The sequence below is a fragment of the Perna viridis genome, chromosome 8 (assembly GCF_037379345.1).
Source record: "Perna viridis isolate PV_CMFRI_1.1 ecotype Kerala chromosome 8, ASM3737934v1, whole genome shotgun sequence".
NCBI lineage: Eukaryota > Metazoa > Mollusca > Bivalvia > Mytilida > Mytilidae > Perna > Perna viridis.
In genome coordinates this window covers 9204339-9226623 of record NC_142452.1, presented here as the reverse complement: position 1 = coordinate 9226623, position 22285 = coordinate 9204339, and the positions used below count along the sequence as shown (strand labels likewise).

The window sequence follows — 22285 nt, the reverse complement described above, 5'->3', positions numbered from 1 at the left end:
CGGATCCCAGATGGTTGACGAATGATCTACGGAGACTGATCCGAAAAAGAGGCGTATGCACCCAAAAGCGCGACGTACGAATAGTGAAGGTGGCTGGGCCAAGTTTAGATGTATAAGAAACGTTGTTGCTTTACAAGTACAGAAAGCTCAACAGAGCTACCAAGCTCAGCTAGTAGATAAGCTAAAACATAACCACCCGTCTACGAAGTCTTGGTGGCAGATACGTAACCAAATTTCAGGTATATGAAACAACGCAAAGTTGGTAAACCTCCATTGCAAATAAATGGTAATCTTATCACCGGTGATACTGCCAAAGCGGGTGAACTTAATGAGTTTTTCGGAACTAGACGACTCTTAACACTCATCTTCCTCATCCTATCATAGGTAAAAATGAGATTAACGAATGTGTAATCAGTGAATCCGAGGTCGAAGATGTGTTGAAAAGCCTTAACACGGGTAAGGCTTCCGATCCTTACCTTATAACCCTAGACTTCATACGACCGCATACTCCGAACTGAAGAGTCTCTTAGGTAGACATTTCAACCTTTCTCTCTCGACAGCGAACGTGACGCCAGTTTTTAAGAGCGGAAATGCGCGAAAAGTTAAAAATTATCGGCCTATGTCGCTACTGAGTATTATTTCAAAATGCATGGAACGTTGGGTTTATAAGCACGTACATAATTTTCTGAGAGTGATCGGATTATTACTCAACACCAATCTGGATTTACGCATGTTGACTCAGCTATCGACTAACTACTAGATATTTCAAATTCATTCGGTCAAGCTTTGGATAAGGTAAGGAAATTGGCGTTGTGTTCTCCGATATCTCGAAGGCCTTTGATCGTGTTTGCCATAGAGGCTTACTATACAAATTACAACAGTACGGTAAAACAGGACGTCTTTTGCGATGGTTTAGTAGTTATATGTCGGACCGACATCAGCGAGTTGTTTTAAACGGTTGCTTTTCTAGTTGGAAACCAGTGAGAGCTTGAGTTCCGTAAGGATCTGTACTCGGCCCCTTATTATTTCTTGTTATTATTAACGACATCGATGTTTGTATTTAATTATTCGCCGACAACACTTGTCTTTATGCCATAGTAGAGACGCCAGATATTGCAACTCGAACATTAAATAGTAATATGGAAAAAATCCACCAATGGGCTAAGCGATGGTTGGTGCGATTTAATCCTCATACAACGGAAGCGATGTTGATAACACGTAAACATGCAAGACAAAACCACCCTCTTTTAAAGATGAATAATTCTGTTCTTCAAGAGGTCACCAGTCACAAACATCTCGGTATCTATTTCTCCGACGACGGTTCCTGCCATGATCATGCTGATTATATCATAAAAGGCATACAATAGGATTAATAGTCTACGACATGTGCGATTGGTTCTTGATCGTTTTACTCTAGAAAAAATAAATAAGTGGTTTATCAGACCGATCTTAGAATACGGAGACGTTGTGTGGGATAACGATTTACAAATCTCAATTAACAAGATCGAAGGAGTCCAAGTAGAAGCCATGCGAATTGTTACAGGTTTAATTAATATCGCTGGACAAGCTATATCGCGAAACCAATTGGGGAAAAACTCTCCGATAGGATGAAAAAAACAAATATGTGATGATGTATAGGATGGCGAATGGTGATATCCCTGAGTATTTGAGTACCCTGGTGCCAAATGCGCGGGCTAACATATATGACCACTTTACTCGCCAATCACATAACTTAACCGAGTTTCGTACTAGGACGTCAGTATACTCCAATTATTTTCTGCCGTCCACTATCAAAATGTGGAACGACCTTCCAAGTCACCACTCGTGATTCTAGGTCCTTGAATATATTCAAAACGCGTATTAATATTTCGAATAATCGTAAAATTCCAATGTACTATAATATTGGTAGTTGATCCGGTCAGGTCTTGCACGCCAGATTGCGCATGGACAACAACTCTCTCAATGAGCATTTGTACAGGCGAGGTCTGGTGGCTAGTTCAAACTGTATCTGCGGACAAAGACAAACAAACAGCCACTTTTTACTTGAATGTAACAGTTACTCAGAGATTCGACGTAACACAATACATACTTTGAATTTCCATATCGATATTGACATTCTTCTCAAAAGGTCTGATGTTCTAACTTTAGAACTAAATTCAGATTTATTCTTAACGTTGCAAATTTACATTTAAAAAAGTAAACGATTTGTCAATGCTTAATTGTGTATATAATATATCTCTTTTTATTGTGTATTATCTTCAGTGCATTTTAACTCCTCAATACCCTTTTTATATATTTTCCTATCTATCCCTCTTCAATTTCGATACATATATTTTATTCAACCATTACATCTCCAATAGATAGTTACATCAAAGATTATATAAGATCATGCTATTATTGTCTTAGATAGTTCGTTGTTTATTATGAAATGGATTAACATAAGCTTCAGTTTGTTTCCGAATCATTGTGTTGTATTATAATATCGTCATATCATGTATTGATGTAATCTTTGAAATAAAATATGTTTAAACTAAAACGTCTCGTAGTCTGGGCAACGCCTCCGTTTTTTAACAATTTACTTCACACTGACCCGACGATGGGCCATGTAACAGTAGAATGTCCTTTTAGTGAATTATTATCTTCTGACTGTATATTTCAGGGAGAAAACGAAAGACAAAGTAGAATTCTTGATATAGAGAAATTAGTAAGAGAGAGAGCATGGAAAGTGCACAATAAAGGACGCTGTAAGTGGTGTACATCGCAATGTCGACAAAAGAATAAGGTTACTCTAGAACTGGATTGGTCTGATACCGGAGACTCCTAAGTATGCCGAAGAAGATGAAGATGAATCGATTCTTCCTACCTATACAGATACACATATCGTATTCACAACAGTTTTTGAAAACAACAGTGAGTCTGCACAAGAACAAACTCTGAAAGCTGAACGTTCGACAACAGCTACATGTACAAGTTCAATAACAAAAGGTTACAGTATCAACGGGAACATCAATCTTACGCTGAAAGCGCCACAAGTTGTCGAAAAGGCTTCGGTTGGATTTTCAAAAGGATTCACGATCCAAAATGTCATTCAAAACCAAGAGCAACATACTCTTACTTGGTCAACTGAGGGAAAACTTGTCGTCTCAAAGAACTCCAAGGTAACTGCCAAGCTACAAGTAAAAGAAACGCGTTGTAACTATAGGTTTAATTGTAGAGTAGTCGTACAGGGGAAAGTGAATGGAACATTTTATGACTACAAAAGGAAAACTGTGGGTCAATACACAGGAAGCATGAGAACGATCTTACTCGAGGAAATGGATGCCCAAGACGCAAGAGAATTCGATAATGCAGTGTATCTCAATATTGAGGGCAAAGGTGGATTCCAATATGGAATTGAACAAAATATTGTTATTGATTGAGACATTCGCAGTTTTATCTTAAATTGTTTTTTTTTTATAAGTAGCTGTATTTAACAATCAGATTTGTTTCTTTACATGATTAAATGTGGGTATTGCTAATGGAGTCGAAGTGAGTGGACGTGTGCAGCTATTTAGTCAAACTGATGTCCATGACAGTCCTTGATGATAATTTAGTCATTAAATTAATCAAGTTTACTTATAATGCCGTTTGAATTGGTAGGAAAATAAAACGAAAACCGATCACTTGCGAAACGATGTAAGTAACGGCTCATCTGAGCTATCTCATGTAATTGCATGTGAAAATAGACAATTTACGGTCAACAAATACAAGTTCTGACCATAAATCTCAATCCGCAATACCAAAACAATATGCACTTTCAACAAAGCACGCCTATGACTATGGTCTCAAAGGATCGTCCCACCATCAACAAGACTCCTGTCATCCCTGCAGCAAGTGCTCCAGCCCTACAGGGTTCTGAGCACTATTTAGTCGTCTTTTACGAGAAGAATAGTGCTGCTGTAGGCGTATTATTTTGACACCCGGACCTGCTCGGGGCCAGTAAAGTAGGGGATGAAAATGAAAAGAGAGAGAGAGTTATGTATGAAAAAATTCAATTAAACAAAAAAATTCTGCAAATGAAAGCCCAACTCCATCAAATACAATCGTGAAGTCAAAAAAATATTAGTACTAATCTGAATATTGATCCAGAAAATGTAGAAGTTAGTAATGTTCATAGACTAAGGCATCGGAATGACGGAAAACCGCAAAATATAATTGCCAAATTCGCAAAATATAATGACTATCAAAAAGTTAAGGCTACAGCAATTGAAAAACTCAAGGACAGGCATGACGTGTCAGTCTATCAGCAATACCCTGCTGAAATAAATGACCGGAGAAAGGAATTTATCCCAAAACTAATATATTTGAAGCGTTTTCGGTATAATAATGCACGTGTTGTTCTCGATAAACTTAATATCGGAAATCGTGAAATACATCCATCAGAGGTGTTTAACGTAATTGGGCAACAATATCCAGGCCCAGGTTTCGATGGACCACTAGGCTTCCATAATCCACACTTTCAAGGACATATGCTTATTGAAGACCACCAAGACCGCAAGGCCCGCCAAAATGGGCCTTCAGGTTTATTTCGCCCCTCAACGAGTCAATGATCCGGGACCAAGTCGAGGACCCCCTTTGCTTTCTTAAAATGACACCTTATCTGATGATTTAAACAAAGATATATATAAATTAGTCCAACAATTCATCAAACAAACAAATCGTTTTGACAAACAATTTTAACGTCATCTTGTTAATATTTCCCTTGTTTTCATTCTTTTATACTTTTTTTTAAAATTCAGTTTCAGATAACAATACTGAAATGACAAGTTCATTATATATAATAACATATATACTGTTCTTGATTCAGTTTTTGTCACAATTAATTGTTTATGTTGTATATAATGTTTTATTGCTGATTAATTATGTGGAAAGGACCCTTGTAAGCTGGTATAACTTATGTCCAATCCAATAAGGAATAAAATGTGTTTAAACTGCACCGCCACCAAATGGTTATTTTCCACCACCACCACTACATACCCATAATAGCTACATGTAGGACCACGCGCAAAAGAAACGAACAGTTCCGTTACTACTTAGGGGGGTTCTTGGGTACCCATTATGACGTCATATTACATACCCTGAATCATTCTGACGTCATACAATATATGCTAGTCTTCTGAATGATGCTGACGTCACATAATATATGCTGAGTCATCATGAATCAGTCACACATATCCAGAATCATGCTGACGTCACATAATATATGCTGAGTCATCATGAGTCAGACTCCTTAGTATCCAATTGGCCGTCACACAATATATGCTGCATCATAATTGATGGGTTATCATGACACTAACACGATATAAATATGACCCCTAAGCATTAATTAAAAAGCCTCGGTGTAAAAATAGGGTGCTAAAAGGTATGTATTTTTATTTTTTAATATATGCCGACTCATCATGACACCAATACAATATAAATATAACCCTTAAACATTAATCAACATAAATGGAATGCTAAAAGGCATGTTTTTTATGTTTGTTTGTTTGTTGGGGTTTAACGTCCGAGCAGCAATATTTCAGCTATATTCAGACGATGAACATGAAATGGATGATTAAATGAACATGAAATGAAAAAAATGATGGGACACAAGGATAATAGGGTCGACAAATTTTGATTGCCACTAGAAAAAGGGGTGATGGGTAAGGTCGGGCAATTTAGCCTCCTGTGGCGGAGCGCAAAGGTTCCTACTCCTATCGAATACCACAGCAGGGTTCTTTTACGTGCGAGGAATGTGGCATCTTTCCAAACACGGTGCACAACTATGGTTTGCGGTCAGGTTTTCCGTATTATAGCCTGACAACCCCAGCATGTAACACGCCAGGGGTACCCCATTCCACCACCTGGGGCACACATCCCAGTTGCTCTGTGTGCAGAGCGCCTACCCCCTGGCTAGGTTTCAGAGCACTATTTAGTCGCCTTTTACGACAAGCTTAGCGCTGCTGCAGGCCTATTATTTTAATACCCGGACCTGCACGGGGCCATGTTTTTTTTTTAATATATGCTGAGTCATCATAGCGCCAACACAGTATAAATATGACCCTTAAACATTAATCAAAACGTCGATGTAAATGGGATGCTACGAGGTATGTATTTATGTTTCGTATTAATTCTTCAATATTATAAAGTAACAGATACACATTTGGTTCCCTTTGTCTCACTTTTAAAGAAGAAAAACACACAAACAATTTGATAATGTTTTATTGGAGATTGTTAAAGTACGATTTGACGAAGTCATCATTTACATAAGCATTTTCAGAAAAAAAAAACAAATGATATATATCATGAATAGACAGATGAAAACATATCTTCATTAATGCAAAAAATACAACATAAAGTCCACAAATGTCAGACGAATTAGATTGAACTTGTTTCGGTATGAATGTCCATTCGTAACAATTTTCTTCTATTAATTTCCTTAAGTTCCGACTGTAAGATCCAGGGTCTTTACCGAGACTGTCAAAGTAATACGCCTTTGATAGTTCGTAGAAAATCACACATACCCGATGCTTTCCTGGATTGGGAAACGGATCCGTATTTATGATGTACAGTTAAGGAAAATGTTTAGTGATTGCAGAGGGAAGGACATTAATAGCTGTGATGTGACATACGGTTTCTTTCAAACACTTGATTTGTCCTAATAGCTTTGACAACTGTTCTGTATTCATGGTTCAACTATCTTGATGTCTCTTGTTTCGTCACAAGTAAGAATGGTTTGAGATTGATAATAAAAGAGACAATTTATAATATCTGGTGTAGCCGATCCAAATCTGATTTCTAAGCGAGCATTACCATTTTTCACTAATTTCAGATATTCTTTCTGGAAATCGCACGGATCCAATGAGAACACAATAAATGTATATCCTTTACTGAAGTCTGCTAACGATATGGTTAATCCCATGTCTTTAAACCATTTGTCACTAACTTCAAAAAGTCTAACGTATGCGGCTGCATAATTTCTGTTGGTTCCGAAATCCAAAGTCAGCGGTGACCCATACACCTCTGCCCCGTTTACTTTCATTGTAACATTAGTCATGTGAAAATGTTGAAAATTAAATAGATTAGCAGTGTAATCACCATTAGCTGCTTTCTGTGGAATAAGTCCAATTACTATCTTTGACGGAAGAGCTTTCGGAAACATTGCATCCCAAAAGAATTCTGTTGATCCTTTAGGAATTACATTCTGTAGAACATGACTTTTATTTATCACGTATTGGGCCGGTGATTTCTGCAGTTCGTTTCGATGGTTCAATATCACCCCCGGATCCACTTTGACTCTGGTTGTCCTATAAAATACATCTAATATCTTTACTTGGTAACTTGGCTCTGTTTCCTCAGACATGAGTAGAAAAGAAACGCTGGATCTGAAGAGCTTCATGTAGATGTCTACACCGTTAACTAAATATTTATCTAATTGAAGGGCATCTCCCAATAAGTTCCCTTCTAACTCGAATATTCTAGATTCTTTCGTAAATTCATATATATTAACTATCCCAGCATTAAGTGTCGCATATTCCATGGGGTTGTCGTCCTTGTAGAAGAGCTGACTCTGAAGTTGTGAATTCTGTTCATCGTTTCGAGATGACAGCATCACCTTGAAATAGGCTTTCCATGGATATTTGTTGGAATTACTTGAAATCAGCTTATTGTTCATGTAAACGTCGATGTGAGAAGACATACTCTGTCTGCAAAGGCAAATTAATGATACCAGTTTTCTCTTTAGTTATTAATGCAGATCCGTCAGATTTTAGAATCTGCATTCTGATATAGAGGCGACTTTTTCTTAAATCTATGTAATCATTTCCTGCCCCAGAAATGACTATTTCTATGGGGGTGGAATCGTTAATTAAGTTCGAGATAGGTCTTTCTTCTGTGCATGTTACTTTTTCAACAGCCACTTGATTAGGAGGAGATGCAAATATAGACAATTCTTGAGGTTGTCCAATGTCTTTATTTTCTTCACTCAAAAAGGACATGATTATTTTTTTGTTTTCTTGATTTTCCACACACTATCAGAATAATCGGTACTTAATTTCCTTTTTCCAGATTTATTTTTTTTTCTCTTTAAATGTTGATCGTTTGTTAGATTTTGCTCTCTCAGCTTCAGATGTCGATCGTATGTTTGATTTTTTCCTACTAATCTTTTTCTTCCTTTTTTTCCTTTTTATAGTTTTCCTCACTTTAACGTGTGGTTTCTCCGTCTTCATTTCTGATAAAGCTCTCTCTTCTGCAGCGGCAACCGGTGACATCAAGGTTGTAGGCTCAAGATTTGTCTCAGCATCAGTAGCATTAAAGTTTACCGGAATCATATAGGAATCCCTATATCTACCGTTCAAGCCACGCCCTGTCTGATTAATTCTCCTACGTTTTCTGTACTTGTACGGATCAAATTCTTATCGGTTATATATACATGGATATGTTCAACTGGTCCTGTTCGAGCAGGAATATAATAAGGATTATTAAAAATTATATTTTATTGATTTACTGTGTCAGACTATATTCTTCTTAGTAAGGGTTGCTCCGTATTTCCTATAAAACTATTTTGACAGGTATTGGAAAAAACAAATATTGGCTTCTCTACATCGAGTTCCGCACATGTAAACTCTAAGTGCAACAATCCAATATCCTTCTAACTGTATTGTTCTATTTAGTTTAACTCTAAAATTGAAAGGTTGATTGTCGGAGAATAAGTCTCTCCCGTCTGCTGAAGAGACTACGATTCTCAAGCTCATCTCGAATACACAATGAAAACTTACCAACGAAACCATCTATTTAACTTTTTTCAATTCACCCCTTGATACCCACGAGTTAAATTTAGAAGGCCAACCCAACCATTTAACTAAAACTTCCTCTTTCTTTTTTTTTGATAATTCTTTCAATTTTATACAGCTCTGTATCTGATTTTTCTATTTTCTGTAGTTCATGTCGGTAAAATGTTCCCTTAATCTCATCGCCTAATACATCCTGTAAGGTATAAATATCTAGATTGTCTCTTTTATATCTTTTAGTAATCTTAAAATACTATAATGTCCAATTTTCTTGATAACCCTTCTCGAACAATCTCTTAAGTTAAGAAACTCTGACGAAGGCACCCACTTTAAATTTGTAGAAAGGTCTTCTTTTCTTTGTTTTCCTCTTCTTGCTTGTTTTGTTTTCTTTTTTTTCTTACTAGATATTGCACGTATCTAATTTCGTCTTCGTTTTGTTTTGTTACCGAGGCCGGTGTTGCACCTCCTAACGATTGGTGCGGAGTGTTATTATAACTGTTTACCATATCCTGAAGTACGTCTATGCATTTGTAGGTTTGGTTTTGCATGAAATAAGAATATATTTTATTTTTCAATGTTCTGATAACTCTTTCCGCATAATTACTTTTGACCTGCGAGTTATGTGTGTAAAACACGTGGATACCAATTTTTGTAAGATACTGTTTTACACTCGATTTAAATTCCCCTCCCAAAACGTTTGTGGCTTTCTACTGCTTCTTTGACTGAAAATAGTTTTCAATGCATTTATCACAGTATCACTCTTTTTATCCTTTAACAGTTTGACTATCAGGTATCTGGAGAATATATCTATCAGAATCAATAAAAAATTCATCCCACTATTGTATTTCGATACATTTTCCATAGAGGCAAAGTCAAAGGCTTTGAAAAGGTCAATGTTACGGGTATTCAACAACGACCATCTTTGCTTGGTCACAGCCGTAGGGCGATGTTTTTTAAAACTTTGCGAAATGGTACAGAGCGACAGATGGAAGCAAGTCACCAAAAACGATCCGAAATACATGAACACATTCATGAAAGTCGTTAAACACAGAATGACGACCAAGAGCTACTACAAACATGTCAGTGGTGGGAAGTCATACAGTAAAACAATGGCGTTGACCTTGTGTAGGGAGGCCAACCTTTCAACGAATAAACCATTAACAATCAGAGATATCGGTGCTCTAGAAGAGGTACTTGATGTCAAAATTTTGGTCTTGTCTGCCAAGCTCGGTAACAAGTTTTGTCGAGTAGCAAATGATCCTGAATGTAAAAACATATACCTTTACCTGACCGAAAATCCTTCCGGTGACGGAGGACATTTCGATGGTATAGGAAGCATACACGTTTTTTTTTCGGTTACGGTTACTTCTGTACCAGTTGCCTGAAACCTTACAAAAAAAGGGAAACACTCTTGTATAAATACCTGCGACGTTTGTGGCAGTCGGAATTGCAGCTCGATGCCAGATCAAAAACAATGTAATGAATGCAATCGAACGTGTCGCAGTGAAGAAGTTACAACAGACACGCCTCAAGGAAATACGTCGGGGTAAAGATACAGAAAAATCTATTTGCGAGCGATTCTATCAATGCAATTCCTGCAAAAAAGTAATGGAAAGACGGAAGAGAAAACCCAAACCCGAGGATTACAGGTGTGGCGAATGGAAATGCCATAATTGTTTCCAAAACCAATTCGGAAACCACTTGCGTTATCAACGCAGACAAATTAGAGATTCGGATAGAAAAGAACCCAGAAAATATTTTTTTTACGATTTCGAAACGACCCAAAATGAACTCATGACTTGTACGGATGGTTACCTAGCTCGTGGTCCCTGTGACAAACAATGCACAACGCATGCAAGATGTAATACGTGTACAAGTAAGACAAGACAGAGACCCTGTGGTGCAAAGGTCTGTAAGGACGATGCCATGTGCGATAAATGTAGGCTTTGTAAGAACTGTGATCAATCCTGGTGCGGATTAGAAGAGCACAAAGTAACTTTTGCCGTCTTGCAGTCTTCTTGCAAAAAATGCGAGAATGAAGAAATGACCGAACACTCGAAGTGTGACGTTTGTGGAAGCCGTTGCGATGAATGCAGGTTTGTTAAAAAGAATGTAAAAGTGCTACCATGTCTGGACCATTGCGATTTAGACAACGGGTCTTTAGGGGGAACAATGTGCCTACACAATTTTGTACTCACATCATGACTCCTCATTATAAAAACTCTGTGCTGATAGCGCACAATGCCAAGGGATTCGATAACTACCCTATATTAAACAGCCTCATCGATAACCAGGGCACCAAACCTGACAAAATCATTTTCGACGGTTCCAAGATAAGCTACATGCACGTTTCTAAAGGACTGGACCTGACTTTTCTAGATTCATTAAATTTCATTCAAATGAAACTCTCAGAGATACCCGAATGTTTTGATTTACAAGAGTTGGCTAAAGGCTATTTTCCGCATTTCTTTAACACGAAAGAAAACCAAAATTATCGCGGACCCTATCCCAGTAAACAATATTATGGAATAGATTACATGCCCGTCGAAGAGACCGACAAATTCCAAAAATGGTACGCGTCTAAACGCGGCGTGGTTGCATAAAATTTCGTAAGTTGATGATGGAAGTCACGTCTGTCAGACAACCTAACACCTCTGGCGAAATTGTAACCCTTAAGAAAGGCATAGATCCTTTTGATCATGTGACAATATCTTCCGCGTGCCAGACTATCTACAGGGAATTGTTTTTGGATGAGGAGTACGAAACTTACCTGTTAGACAGAAGAAGCAATGAGACCGTGAGCTGTCGGACGAAGTTTGAAAACGGTACAACGCTAATCCGAATACCGGATGGTGACTGGGTGGCCAAGAAAACTACAGATTCCGAAAATTACGGCATCCTGAAAACTGTTTTCGTCAAAAGTCCAATCGCGTTGGTCCCTTCACAAGGTAACGTTTCCAATGCGTCGATTCAGCGGTTAGAATGGAAAATGGAACTGGCCAGACGCGTCAAGGACGATCCGTTCGTATAGTACACGCGCTGAATGGGAATTACAGATTAGACGGATATGTAGAACAGGGAGCAACAAAGATCGCATACGAATTCTTAGGTGAGTGTTAAAAAAAACACTTTGGGGCGGCGGCGGCGGCGCGGGTCTCGTGGTCATGGCGCGCGTGGACCCGGCTCGGCTTCCTGAGGCTAAGCGGTGATATATATATGTATATATATATATATATTTAGGATGTCGTTTTCATGGCTGTCCATCCTGTTTTTCACACGAAAGAATACGTACCACTGATCCAATGACTGGACGTTCTCTCAACGAACTATATTACTTGACGAGAAAGAAGGAAAGCTACTTAAAATGCCATTGGTACGAAAACATCAGTGTCTGGGAACACGAATTTCGACATCAATTAAAGAACGATATGGACATGAGAGCCTACTTGTCTTCCATAGATGTAACGGATCGCCTGGACCCTAGAGACAGCTTCTTTGGTGGGAGGACAAATGCCATAAAATTGTACCACAAATGTACCGATCCGGGAGAGACCATTGAATATTATGATTTTACCAGGTAGCTTTTTTTTCACTTACGGATACTCATCCTCCTGTTTTTTAGTTTTAATAATCGATACAAAAATGTTTCCCTTGTTTTTACTTATATCACACACACACACACACACACCAGGTGAGTACTTCAACATTTCCTGATGTCCAAGCTTTAAAGTGATACTAATGCAAAAGGGACAAAAACCTACAAGCATGAATTCAACTTCTAGAATAAATGTGTCAGCCACTATGTAAACTAGGAAACTGAAGTATTGATTAAATGTTTCAAATGCGTACATTTGAGGAAAATATCTTTCATTAGGTCAGAAAATGTTTGAATTGACCTTATCTATTCCATACAAAGATTCCTTTACATAAAATATGTGTAATATAAACTAAATACCATGAATGAGACAGAACGACTAACTAATAAATTAGCCAGTTTTATAACTCCTTCACCTTATATAGTAGCATATATTATGTAGTTTCAACAAATAACTCTTTCTGGCATTTAACTGTGTCCATCACATGAATTTGTCAAATCATACAGAAAATAAATAATTGTGGGACATTATCTTGCGTCATTTTGTACTCGGGAATTAATTTTAGTTATCATAATTGATACATGTAATAGTTAACCTTTATATTAAAAAACCTTACACAATTTCAGCCATTAATTAGACTGGTAAGACATTTTACCAATGATGAACGTCAAGATCATTTAAACACTAAAGCAATCTACACGGTAAACATTCCTTAAACTTTGTTTTAGACATAAATAGTCCAGATACATGTAATACCATGTTAATGCGAAAATTGAATTATAGATTTTTTTTTTTTTTTTTTTTTGTTTTTTTTTTTTTTTACATAATAATCCTGTTTAAGTTAATTTATCTTGATATTCTGTTGTTCACCTTATAAATAAATCTCACAGACTAACCTTTTTTTAAATGAATTTGACTTCATATTCAATTGTTTATCTAAATAGTCTGTAAAAATTACCATAAAATACCAGATATGGTATGATATATACAGTTTGGACAGTGGTTCAGATGGATAAATTTTGAGTCCCTTATGTTCAAAATCTACACGTTGAAAATTCTTACAAAATTGTTCAAAAACAACCTGCAGTTATTGTAATATATATTATTGTGTAGAATAGAGAATCAAATTAATGATGCATGTCACAACAAATCAATATTATACAAACGTCTCAGAATATGACGACTCTATTCATTCCACAACCAGGGGTGCACAACCCAGTTGCTCTGTGGGCAGAACGCGTAGCAACGCTATTTTTCTGAGCACTATTTAGTCGCCTTTTACGTCAAGCTTACCGCTGCTGCAGGCCTAATCTTTTGACACCCGCACCGGCTATAATACAGTAAAACAAATAAATCTCATGGGCACAAATTACTGGCTGATATCCTTATTAATATTTTCTATTTCAATGCATACGGTCTGAGATTTGTTTGTTATAATATAGTAAAACAAAACTCAGGCCGTATACATTAGAATAGAAAATATTAAGGATATCAGCCAGTAATTTGTGCCCATGAGATGAATCTTGTGTCTATCAGTTTGCCGGTCTAATTAACAGAACAATTAACAAAGGTTTGATGTGGTTTAAGTCACTAATAAACGAACTAAGTTATGTGACTTGTGGGTGTAAATGAACTAATAAACCTCTTAAATACAAAGTAAAAAAAGCATAGTATGATTTTTCCTTTTTTCCTCCTGTGTACATTGTAACTTGTTTTATAAGCATCTATAATTATGAAAATCCAAGTAGGGCATCCATACCAGTTGATCATTGTTTAAGCTGTCAAATTTCTATATCTAAATTAGAAAACCATACCCATATTTTTGCACATCCCCGTATTGTAATATACAGGAAGTTACCCCCCTCCCCCATTTCCGCCAGGCCGTACAGTGAAATACAAAAAAAATTGATATGCTTACACGTGTTTCAAGGAATATCCGTTATACACTCTGTAAGTGTGTGCAAAATATTGGGGTGGTACAGCAACAATTTCAGATCGTTTAATTTTTACTTGTACATTAAATGTTTCTATTTATGAGAATTCACAAAATAAACCAAATAAAAACAGAACAAAAACAAAGAAAAATGGTGACATAGGTTATGAAAAACAATAGTGTACAAAACTGATATAACACTAATATTATCCTTATAGACATGTTTTCAAACTGACTATTGTTATTGCAAATGTTATTTGAGGGAAACAGGATGCTCGCGGCATACAACAAGAAATTGCTGAAATTTATACAAGCCTTATTGAAATGGTCCACAATGAAATGAGTGAAAAACTACATTATAAATCAACTAAATCTGCAAAAACAAGAAATTTATTGTGTTTAAGCTGTAGGACCGTACAATATCTTTTGAGCATGATTTAATACCAAAGAAATGGAAATAGGACTTCTCATGTCTGTTCAATGACACAGACTCCAATCAGATTAGTGATGAATTTCTTGAAAATATGTCAAAACTTACTCAAAAACAAATGGAACCTGAGAATTTGAATATCAATGAGCAACTGAGAAATGAGATTGATTTGTAATTCAACTCAACATACATTGTATCACCTTAGGAGGTAAAACATGTTTTTAAAAAGGCAAAGTGTACAAAGGCAACTGCCGTAGAAAATATAACAAACGAAGCACTAATAAGCGAAAAACCTAATGAGATCCTACTGAAACTATTTCAACTATGTTTTGATTAAAACATTCCTCCAAGTAAATGGGACTATAACATTATTTAACCTATTTTGAAAAAAGAAAAGATTATAAGATACCACTAAGCTATCGTTCAATTAAAATGATGTCAACAATTACGAAATTGTTTAACTCTATCATAAGCAAAAGGGTCACAGAATTCTTAGATAAAAACAACTTATTATGATTATAACCTTGCACTACTTTTATATGCTGATGACATTGTTTTAATTTCAGACAGTGATGAAAACCTGCAGAAAATGCTGGAAACGTTACACAAAGGGTCAGAAGAGTGACAACTGAAAGTCTGCATAGATAAGACTAGCATTATGCACTTAAGTCTTAAAAGATGCATGAAGTAGAGCGCTTGGAGCAATTTTGGTTTCAAAGGGTTGAGTTTCCCAGTCTTTGAAAAACTGTATTTTAACACGGTTGTTCCAGTGACAGATTATGCCTCAGAAATTTGTGGATTCAAAAAACATGACTGTCTTAATAAATTACAATCTCGGACAGCAAGGACTTTCTCAGGTGAATATAAAATAGCTCCATTATCTGTTTAACCGGAGAAACAGGATGTTGTAAATTACATGTGGGGTACCATCTGAATATGATATGTGAATGGATCAGAATAATTGATATGACAGACAACCGACTGCCTAAAATTGCTTTTCTGGCAGATGAAGAAATAAACAAGAAAAACTCCTGAGCAACGGAAGAGAAATCAAATCTGAAAAATGTTACTTATAAGATAATTACAACCAAAATAGCCCTTTGAAATGAATATTGAAGGTTTCCTAGAACTAATGAGACAAAGACTTACAAAGTTGGCCGCAGATAAATGGCAATCAGAATGTTGAGCAATGCCAAAATTAAGAACATATGTAAAGCTGAAAACTGAATACTGCAAAGAGCAAACCTTAAATAAGACACTTACAACAAAGAACCAAGTTCTGATATTAAAATAAGGATGATACAGACAAGTTTCATTACATCATAGAATATGCAGACTTTGTGAAAACAAATTAGTTGAAGATGAGATGCAAATGAAATGTCCAACCTACACAAATGAGATGCAAGCTGTGCTAGGTTTTGTAGACATGTAAAACAGACATACACAACAAATAACACAAAGTAACTAAAATAATACATTCAAAGCAACAAAAGCAAATGAGCAAATTGGACTCCACTAAAAACTGGGAGCTTTTACTTACCTAAGAAGAACATGCAATTCAAATATTTTGCCCCAGAGACTTAAACATTAAACTTTAAAAAAAAACTATGAAATATGCATTTTTATTACAAACCCCTTCCAGTGTGTATAATGACACTCTTTGGTTATTCTTTGGACTATAAATTGTCTATATCAAAAGATTCATTGATTGTTGGGGTTTAGCGTCCGAGCAGCACTATTTCAGCTATATTCAGACGATGCACATGAACTGGATGACAAAATGAAAATGAAATGATGAAATGAAAAAAAGGATGGGGCACAAGGATAATAAGGTCGGCAAATTTTGATTGCCACAAGATCAGAGGGAGGGATGGGTAGGGTCGGGCAATGAAGCCTCCTGTGGCGGAGCGCAAAGGTTCCTATTCCTATCGAATACCACAGCAGGGTTCTTTAACGTGCAAGGAACGTGACATATTTCCCAACACGGTGCACCACTATGGTTTGCGATCAGGTTTTCCGTATTATAGCATGACAACCCCAGCATGTAAGACGCCAGGGGTACCCCATTCCGACACCTGGGGCACACATCCCAGTTGCTCTGTGGGCAGAGCGCCTAGCCCCTGGCTAGGTTTCTGAGCTCTATTTAGTCGCCTTTTTACGACAAGCTTAACGCTCTGCATGCCTGTTCTTTTAACACCTCGACCTACAATAAGGTTAATTTAAGTACATTGTAATATAATATTTAGACCTTCATTTTCATTATATTACGACAAAATAGAAAGTGTAAAAAGTTCTGATTATTGAATTTCAATAAAAGGGATAATTGGGAAAAGTTTTATCTTTCCAATGTATACAATTAGATAAATGTTAACTTAAGTCAGATTATAAGGAATATTTGAAGTTATTGTGTATAAGTTCATTCGGTTCTTTACAATGTAAGTCAAACATTGGTTCTTTTGTGTATGTTATGAGCGTCACTTTTCACATAAAGTAATTTATATAACAATGTTATTTAAATTTCTTTTTCAACCATTAAAACATTATTTCAAAACATCTTATTTTATATTTTTTTTAAGTTTACCCTGGAAGTTCAAACTTATTTGAAGATATGATTTTTTAGATTCATATGAAATATTTTATTTGAATATAACAACATTGCTTTGAGTAATCAAGGAACTCTAACTCGAATTGTTATATATTCCTGTTTGTTAGTATTGTAGTACTCTTTTTAGTGTATTCCCGGAATTGCACGTGGTTATCAAAAGAAACCTGTTTCCTATTTCACCGGTGTGAGTTGTAGTTAATCCCAAGCATGGAAGACGGACGTCTCTTAGATTGCAAAGGACTGCCGACGACTACTAAGGTAACCTGCCAGTTCACGCCGTACTGATAGTTTCCACTGACTACCTCCTGTCTAATGCTGGAAGTTATGATTATTTACGTTTTATTTGTTTGAGTACAACATTGGAGTCAGAAGTGGTTTGGATACCGGATTGTGAGTAGCTTTCACCATACCATATTGAATAAAAAAATTTCGGTAAAGAATTAACGCTTACCATTCTGAGATTAATTTCTCAAGTTGGACATATATTTTGTTGGTTTTACTGACATTGTTTTGATCAAGTGTTTCTACATTTGTTAGTTTAAACATAGGTGAAATTGTCCTCTTATAAAAAAAGTTATTGTGAAAGTACTTTAATTCATGGATACGAATTAGGGAAGAAACACAAGTTCGTGGTTCTTGAATTTGTGGTTTTGAGATTTTCAGTAGACCCATCAATGAAAATTTCCTTTTCGTTGGGAACCAAATTTCAAACTACGAAAGCCACAAAAATTGGTACCCCACAAACAATAGTACTTTCACAGTTATTAGTCCTGGAATTATTAGATTGATTATTTGTCAGTTTCACCGACAGGTTTTAGTTGATTACCTTGATTATTTGCCAGTTTCAATGACATATTTTTTTGTTTATATTCCCTTTAAAAGATAGTTATGGCGGATGCTCCGATTGATATATATAAAGCTTCTCTAACAGATTTTTAACAGGTATTAGGAGAATTGGTGAAGTAAAGGCAACGGTCATAGTTAGGTTAAGAACAGAGAAGGGCAGATGAAGTCTTGATTAGTTGAAAAATAGTCCTGAAATCTCAAAGACTACATTAGAATCATTGTCACGGGAAAATGTTATTACTATAGAATCTGTAGAGATTTTACAGAGTACTGTCCAAACATTAAGGAAGAAAGCTGCCCAAACACAGAAGGACAATGCAGCCGTGACTGGGATGTATCAGTAGGAGATGGATAATTTGAAGAGACAAAGGGAGTTGATGATGATTGATTATAAAGAGAAGAGGATTGAACAAGATGCAGAGAAAGAAATAGCTAGGTATTATTTCTAGACTTGATCATAAAGAGAGTACACCTAAGTTAGAAAAGGTGATTGCTGAAAGGGAAGTGAGGGGTATGATTCAAACCATGGGGAAAATAATGGATAAAGATAGATCTTCCTCATTGGGTAAAAATCTTGGGGCATATGTCTAACCCTTTGGCTCAAAAATTGGCACTTTTTGATGGGAAAGGCAGTTGGTTGGCAAATCATTTGCAATTTGATACAATAGTAGGTCAATACCAGTGGAAAGATGAAGAAAAAATTATGAATGAATCGAATGCCTTCGAGACAAAGAGTAATCAAGGGAACCAAGGCTATAGCGGCAACAAAAAGAATGCAACCCAGGGACAACACCAGACATGGAAAACAGACATAAACAACAAAGAACATAAAGAAACTAAAATCATACACACAAAGTAACAAAATCACCGGGAGCATGGACCAAGTGCACCGGCAGGTCAAGCGTCCAAGAGTCTGGGGTAGATTAACGAGGAAAGGGAACTATGACCAGTTGAATAAATCAGTTTTCATGGTGCAAACGGATACACCATAACAATCCACGAGTTCATGATGACGACCAAAACATTTCTGTAGTGATGACTTCAATCTTGTTACAACATAACCCTGTTCCACAAGCCTATTTGTTAGAGTTTTAGCGCGGTACAAAAAGTCTGCACAGTTTCGGCAAGCTCTGGCATAACGTATGAGTTGTGATATGAACACTCCATACGCAAGTGCTGAAGGGATGTTGCCATAGATGAAAGGAAAGTTGACAATTCTGAATGAAAAGTCATCACGTTTGTCGTAAAGTTTGGTCAATAGTTTTCCTTTACCATCGATTTCTAAGTGTAGGTCAAGATATGAGTTCTTTGTGGTAGATGCGATGAATCAAATTAGAAATTAGAATTGTTTAAAGAAAATATGTCATCTATATAGCGGAAACTGAGATTAAAGGATCTAGCCAAACGATATTCTTTATATAGTGAAGGAATAGGTCAGCAAGTAAAGGAGCACAATTTGTTCCCATTGGAATGCCGCCCGTTTGCTTAAAAGCACGTCCATCACACTAGACAAATATGTTGTCGATTAATAATTGCAGCATTTTGTAAACATCTTCTTTTGGAAAATGATTTGGATTTATTTCTTACAAAGTGTGAGGAATCTCTATATATTTGTATCTAGATGTACCATCTTTTTTTGGAAAAAAAAAAACGATGTATAATGTTTTTAAGTCGGGATTTTAACCGAGTATGGGGAATAGAAGTATACAGTGTTGACAAATCATATGTTTTAATGCTATTATATTCATGCCCCGTGCAGGTCCGGGTGTTAGAAGAATAGGCCGGCATCAGCGCTAAGCTTGTCGTAAAAGGCGACTAAATAGTGCTCAGAACCCTAGCCGGTGGCTAGGGCGCTCTGCCCACAGAGCAACTGGGATGTGTGCCCCAGACGGTGGAATGGGGTACCCATGGTGTGCTACATGCTTGGGTTGTCGGGCTATAATACTAAAAACCTGACCGCAAACCATAGTGGTGCACCGTGTTGGGAAAGATGCTACGTTCCTCGCACGCTAAAGAACCCTACTGTGGTATTCTCCCGGAGTAGGAACCATAGGGCTCCGCCACAGGAGGTTAAATTGCCCGACCCTACCCACCTCTCCCTATTTCCAGTGGCAATCAAAATTTGTCGACCCCATTGTCCTTGTGTCCCATCCCTTTTTCATTTCATCTTCATTTCATTTTCGTTTTATCATCAATTTTATGTTCATCGTCTGAATATAGCTGAAATATTGCTGCTCGGACGCTAAACCCCAACAAACAGTCTTGAATTAGTCTTGAACTGATAGTCTCCAAAAGATCTTTCGAATTTTTTCAGGATCCACATTGAATTAATACCACTACGGGAGTAACAGGTGTTGTGGTAGGACTGCAGACCCTCTTTGACAGTTCTGAGTATAGAATTAAAAGTTTTGAAATAGGTTTGGTGGTACATTTTGCAGATCCAGCTATGAAACGTTGTTCGTATGGACTCTTGTGGAGTTTAGGAATCCAACACATAGACAGTAAATCTCAATCATCGTCCTTGGTAGAGAGACCAAAAGAGGATAGCACAGATTTATGATTTTCCACAATCTCTTCTTTGGAGAGTATGGTAGCAGTATATGTCTTATCACTGCTATTATTTTCTACGTCGTCTACCTCTGATGATAAACATTTGATGTAAAACGTTTTGCAGACAAAAACAACGTTGTTTACCTGCTGGTACGACAACGTATTTGTCATGTATAGTAGACAATGTTTTTGCTACGTCGGGGTACTTAAGTTTTATAGTATTTGCCATACTTCAGTTCAAAACAATTATAAAAATTTGTGTTAAAAAAATAGAAGAAAGATTAGGAAAAAAAGTTACATCATATCCTTTGTACGCTTTTGAATGATATTTGTCAGGAAGCGGAGGAATCATTAGAGTATTTTGCATACAGGCCTCAAGAATTGACTGCAGATCATAACCTGGATGAACCAGATTCTCCAAAGGAGACACTAGCAACAAATGCTTTCTGGAACGGTGGTCTAGGTAAGAGGGCGGCGCTGGTTGCGTTGAATAAAGTACCTGAGACCCTAGAACAGGCGGTACAGTATATTCGCAGTGCTATTGCAAATAAAAATGTGATAATGGGTGGTATAAAGTCTGACGTTAAAAGAGTAACATTTAGTGAGGCTATAGAAAAGGAGAGTGGGAAAGCTGACCCGGGTAATTGGCAAGGAAGAAGGAAAAAATCCATGTTTAGTGAATTTGAGAAAAGGCTAAGGCGTACTGAAGATGACTTGTCCCAGACAAAATTGATGGTGAAAAAGATTATGTCCGTGTAATCTGCAGAATAGACACAGAGGTCAAGATCCCCTGTTAGGGAGCGTTTCGGTAGTCCTGGACGGTCAGGGAATGGGTGTTTTCGCTGTGGGGAAATTGGCCATTTTGCCAGAACTGTCATAATATTGGTTCTCCTAATAGAAATTTTAGCCAGTCTGGTCTCCCTCATCTAGTCAGTTAAACTCCAACGGGTCAAAGATGATGGTCAATGGTTGACCTCCTCTCGATGTTCTGGCCAAAAACTGGATAACTTAATAGTACAGAATGTTATTCGTAACCAACACAAGACTGAGGGGAAAACATTGTATATTCAAATTATTCTTTCAAGCAATGGTTGACAGTGCTGCTCAGGTATCAGTGATAAATACGCCACTTCTTGAACAACTTGGCTCCAGTGTTAAATTGCGAAATGTTATCAATTTAAGAGGGGCTGATAGAGATTATGAGTTACCAGCTCTCCATACTGAGGATATTAATATTACTGTGGGCAAGCTGAAAACTAAGAGGAAATTTGTTGCTACAAATATATCTGACAAAGAAATTCTACGTATAGATTTTCTGTCTCACATTAAAGCTTTAATTGACTAGCCAACTTATTCTATTGTTATTCAACATGAATCTATTCCAGCTACCTTACTCAAGGACAGCAATTGATCTGCAACAGCTGTCTACATGGTTCTCACAAGTCACCAAGTAGTTGTGCCCCCTAATTCATTAAAAGTTTTGAATTTGGAGTCTGATCGGTCCACTGAGCAAGAGTT

General features: G+C 36.9%; 2 protein-coding genes across 2 annotated transcripts; one reads left to right on the top strand and one right to left on the bottom strand.

Annotated features, from left to right (window-relative positions):
* Positions 1 to 1639: 1639 nt before the first annotated feature.
* Positions 1640 to 3419, top strand: LOC148609221 (uncharacterized). The gene is made up of 3 exons (XM_088541266.1): positions 1640 to 1759; positions 2660 to 2744; positions 2896 to 3419. The coding sequence occupies exons 1-3, from the start codon at positions 1640 to 1642 to the stop codon at positions 3417 to 3419; spliced, it is 729 nt and encodes a 242-aa protein (XP_088397392.1).
* A 3284-nt stretch (positions 3420 to 6703) lies between these two features.
* Positions 6704 to 7630, bottom strand: LOC148609220 (uncharacterized protein F54H12.2-like). The gene has a single exon (XM_088541265.1). The coding sequence runs from the start codon at positions 7628 to 7630 to the stop codon at positions 6704 to 6706; it is 927 nt and encodes a 308-aa protein (XP_088397391.1).
* Positions 7631 to 22285: the final 14655 nt, after the last annotated feature.

Coding starts and splice junctions, on each gene's coding strand:
- LOC148609221 (XM_088541266.1), top strand. CDS start 1,640: ATGGCGAATGGTGATATCCCTGAGTATTTGAGTACCCTGGTGCCAAAT. Junction 1,760..2,659: donor AGTTTCGTACTAGGACGTCA/GTATACTCCAAT, acceptor TGTATATTTCAG/GGAGAAAACGAAAGACAAAG. Junction 2,745..2,895: donor AGTGCACAATAAAGGACGCT/GTAAGTGGTGTA, acceptor TATTCACAACAG/TTTTTGAAAACAACAGTGAG.
- LOC148609220 (XM_088541265.1), bottom strand. CDS start 7,630: ATGCTGTCATCTCGAAACGATGAACAGAATTCACAACTTCAGAGTCAG.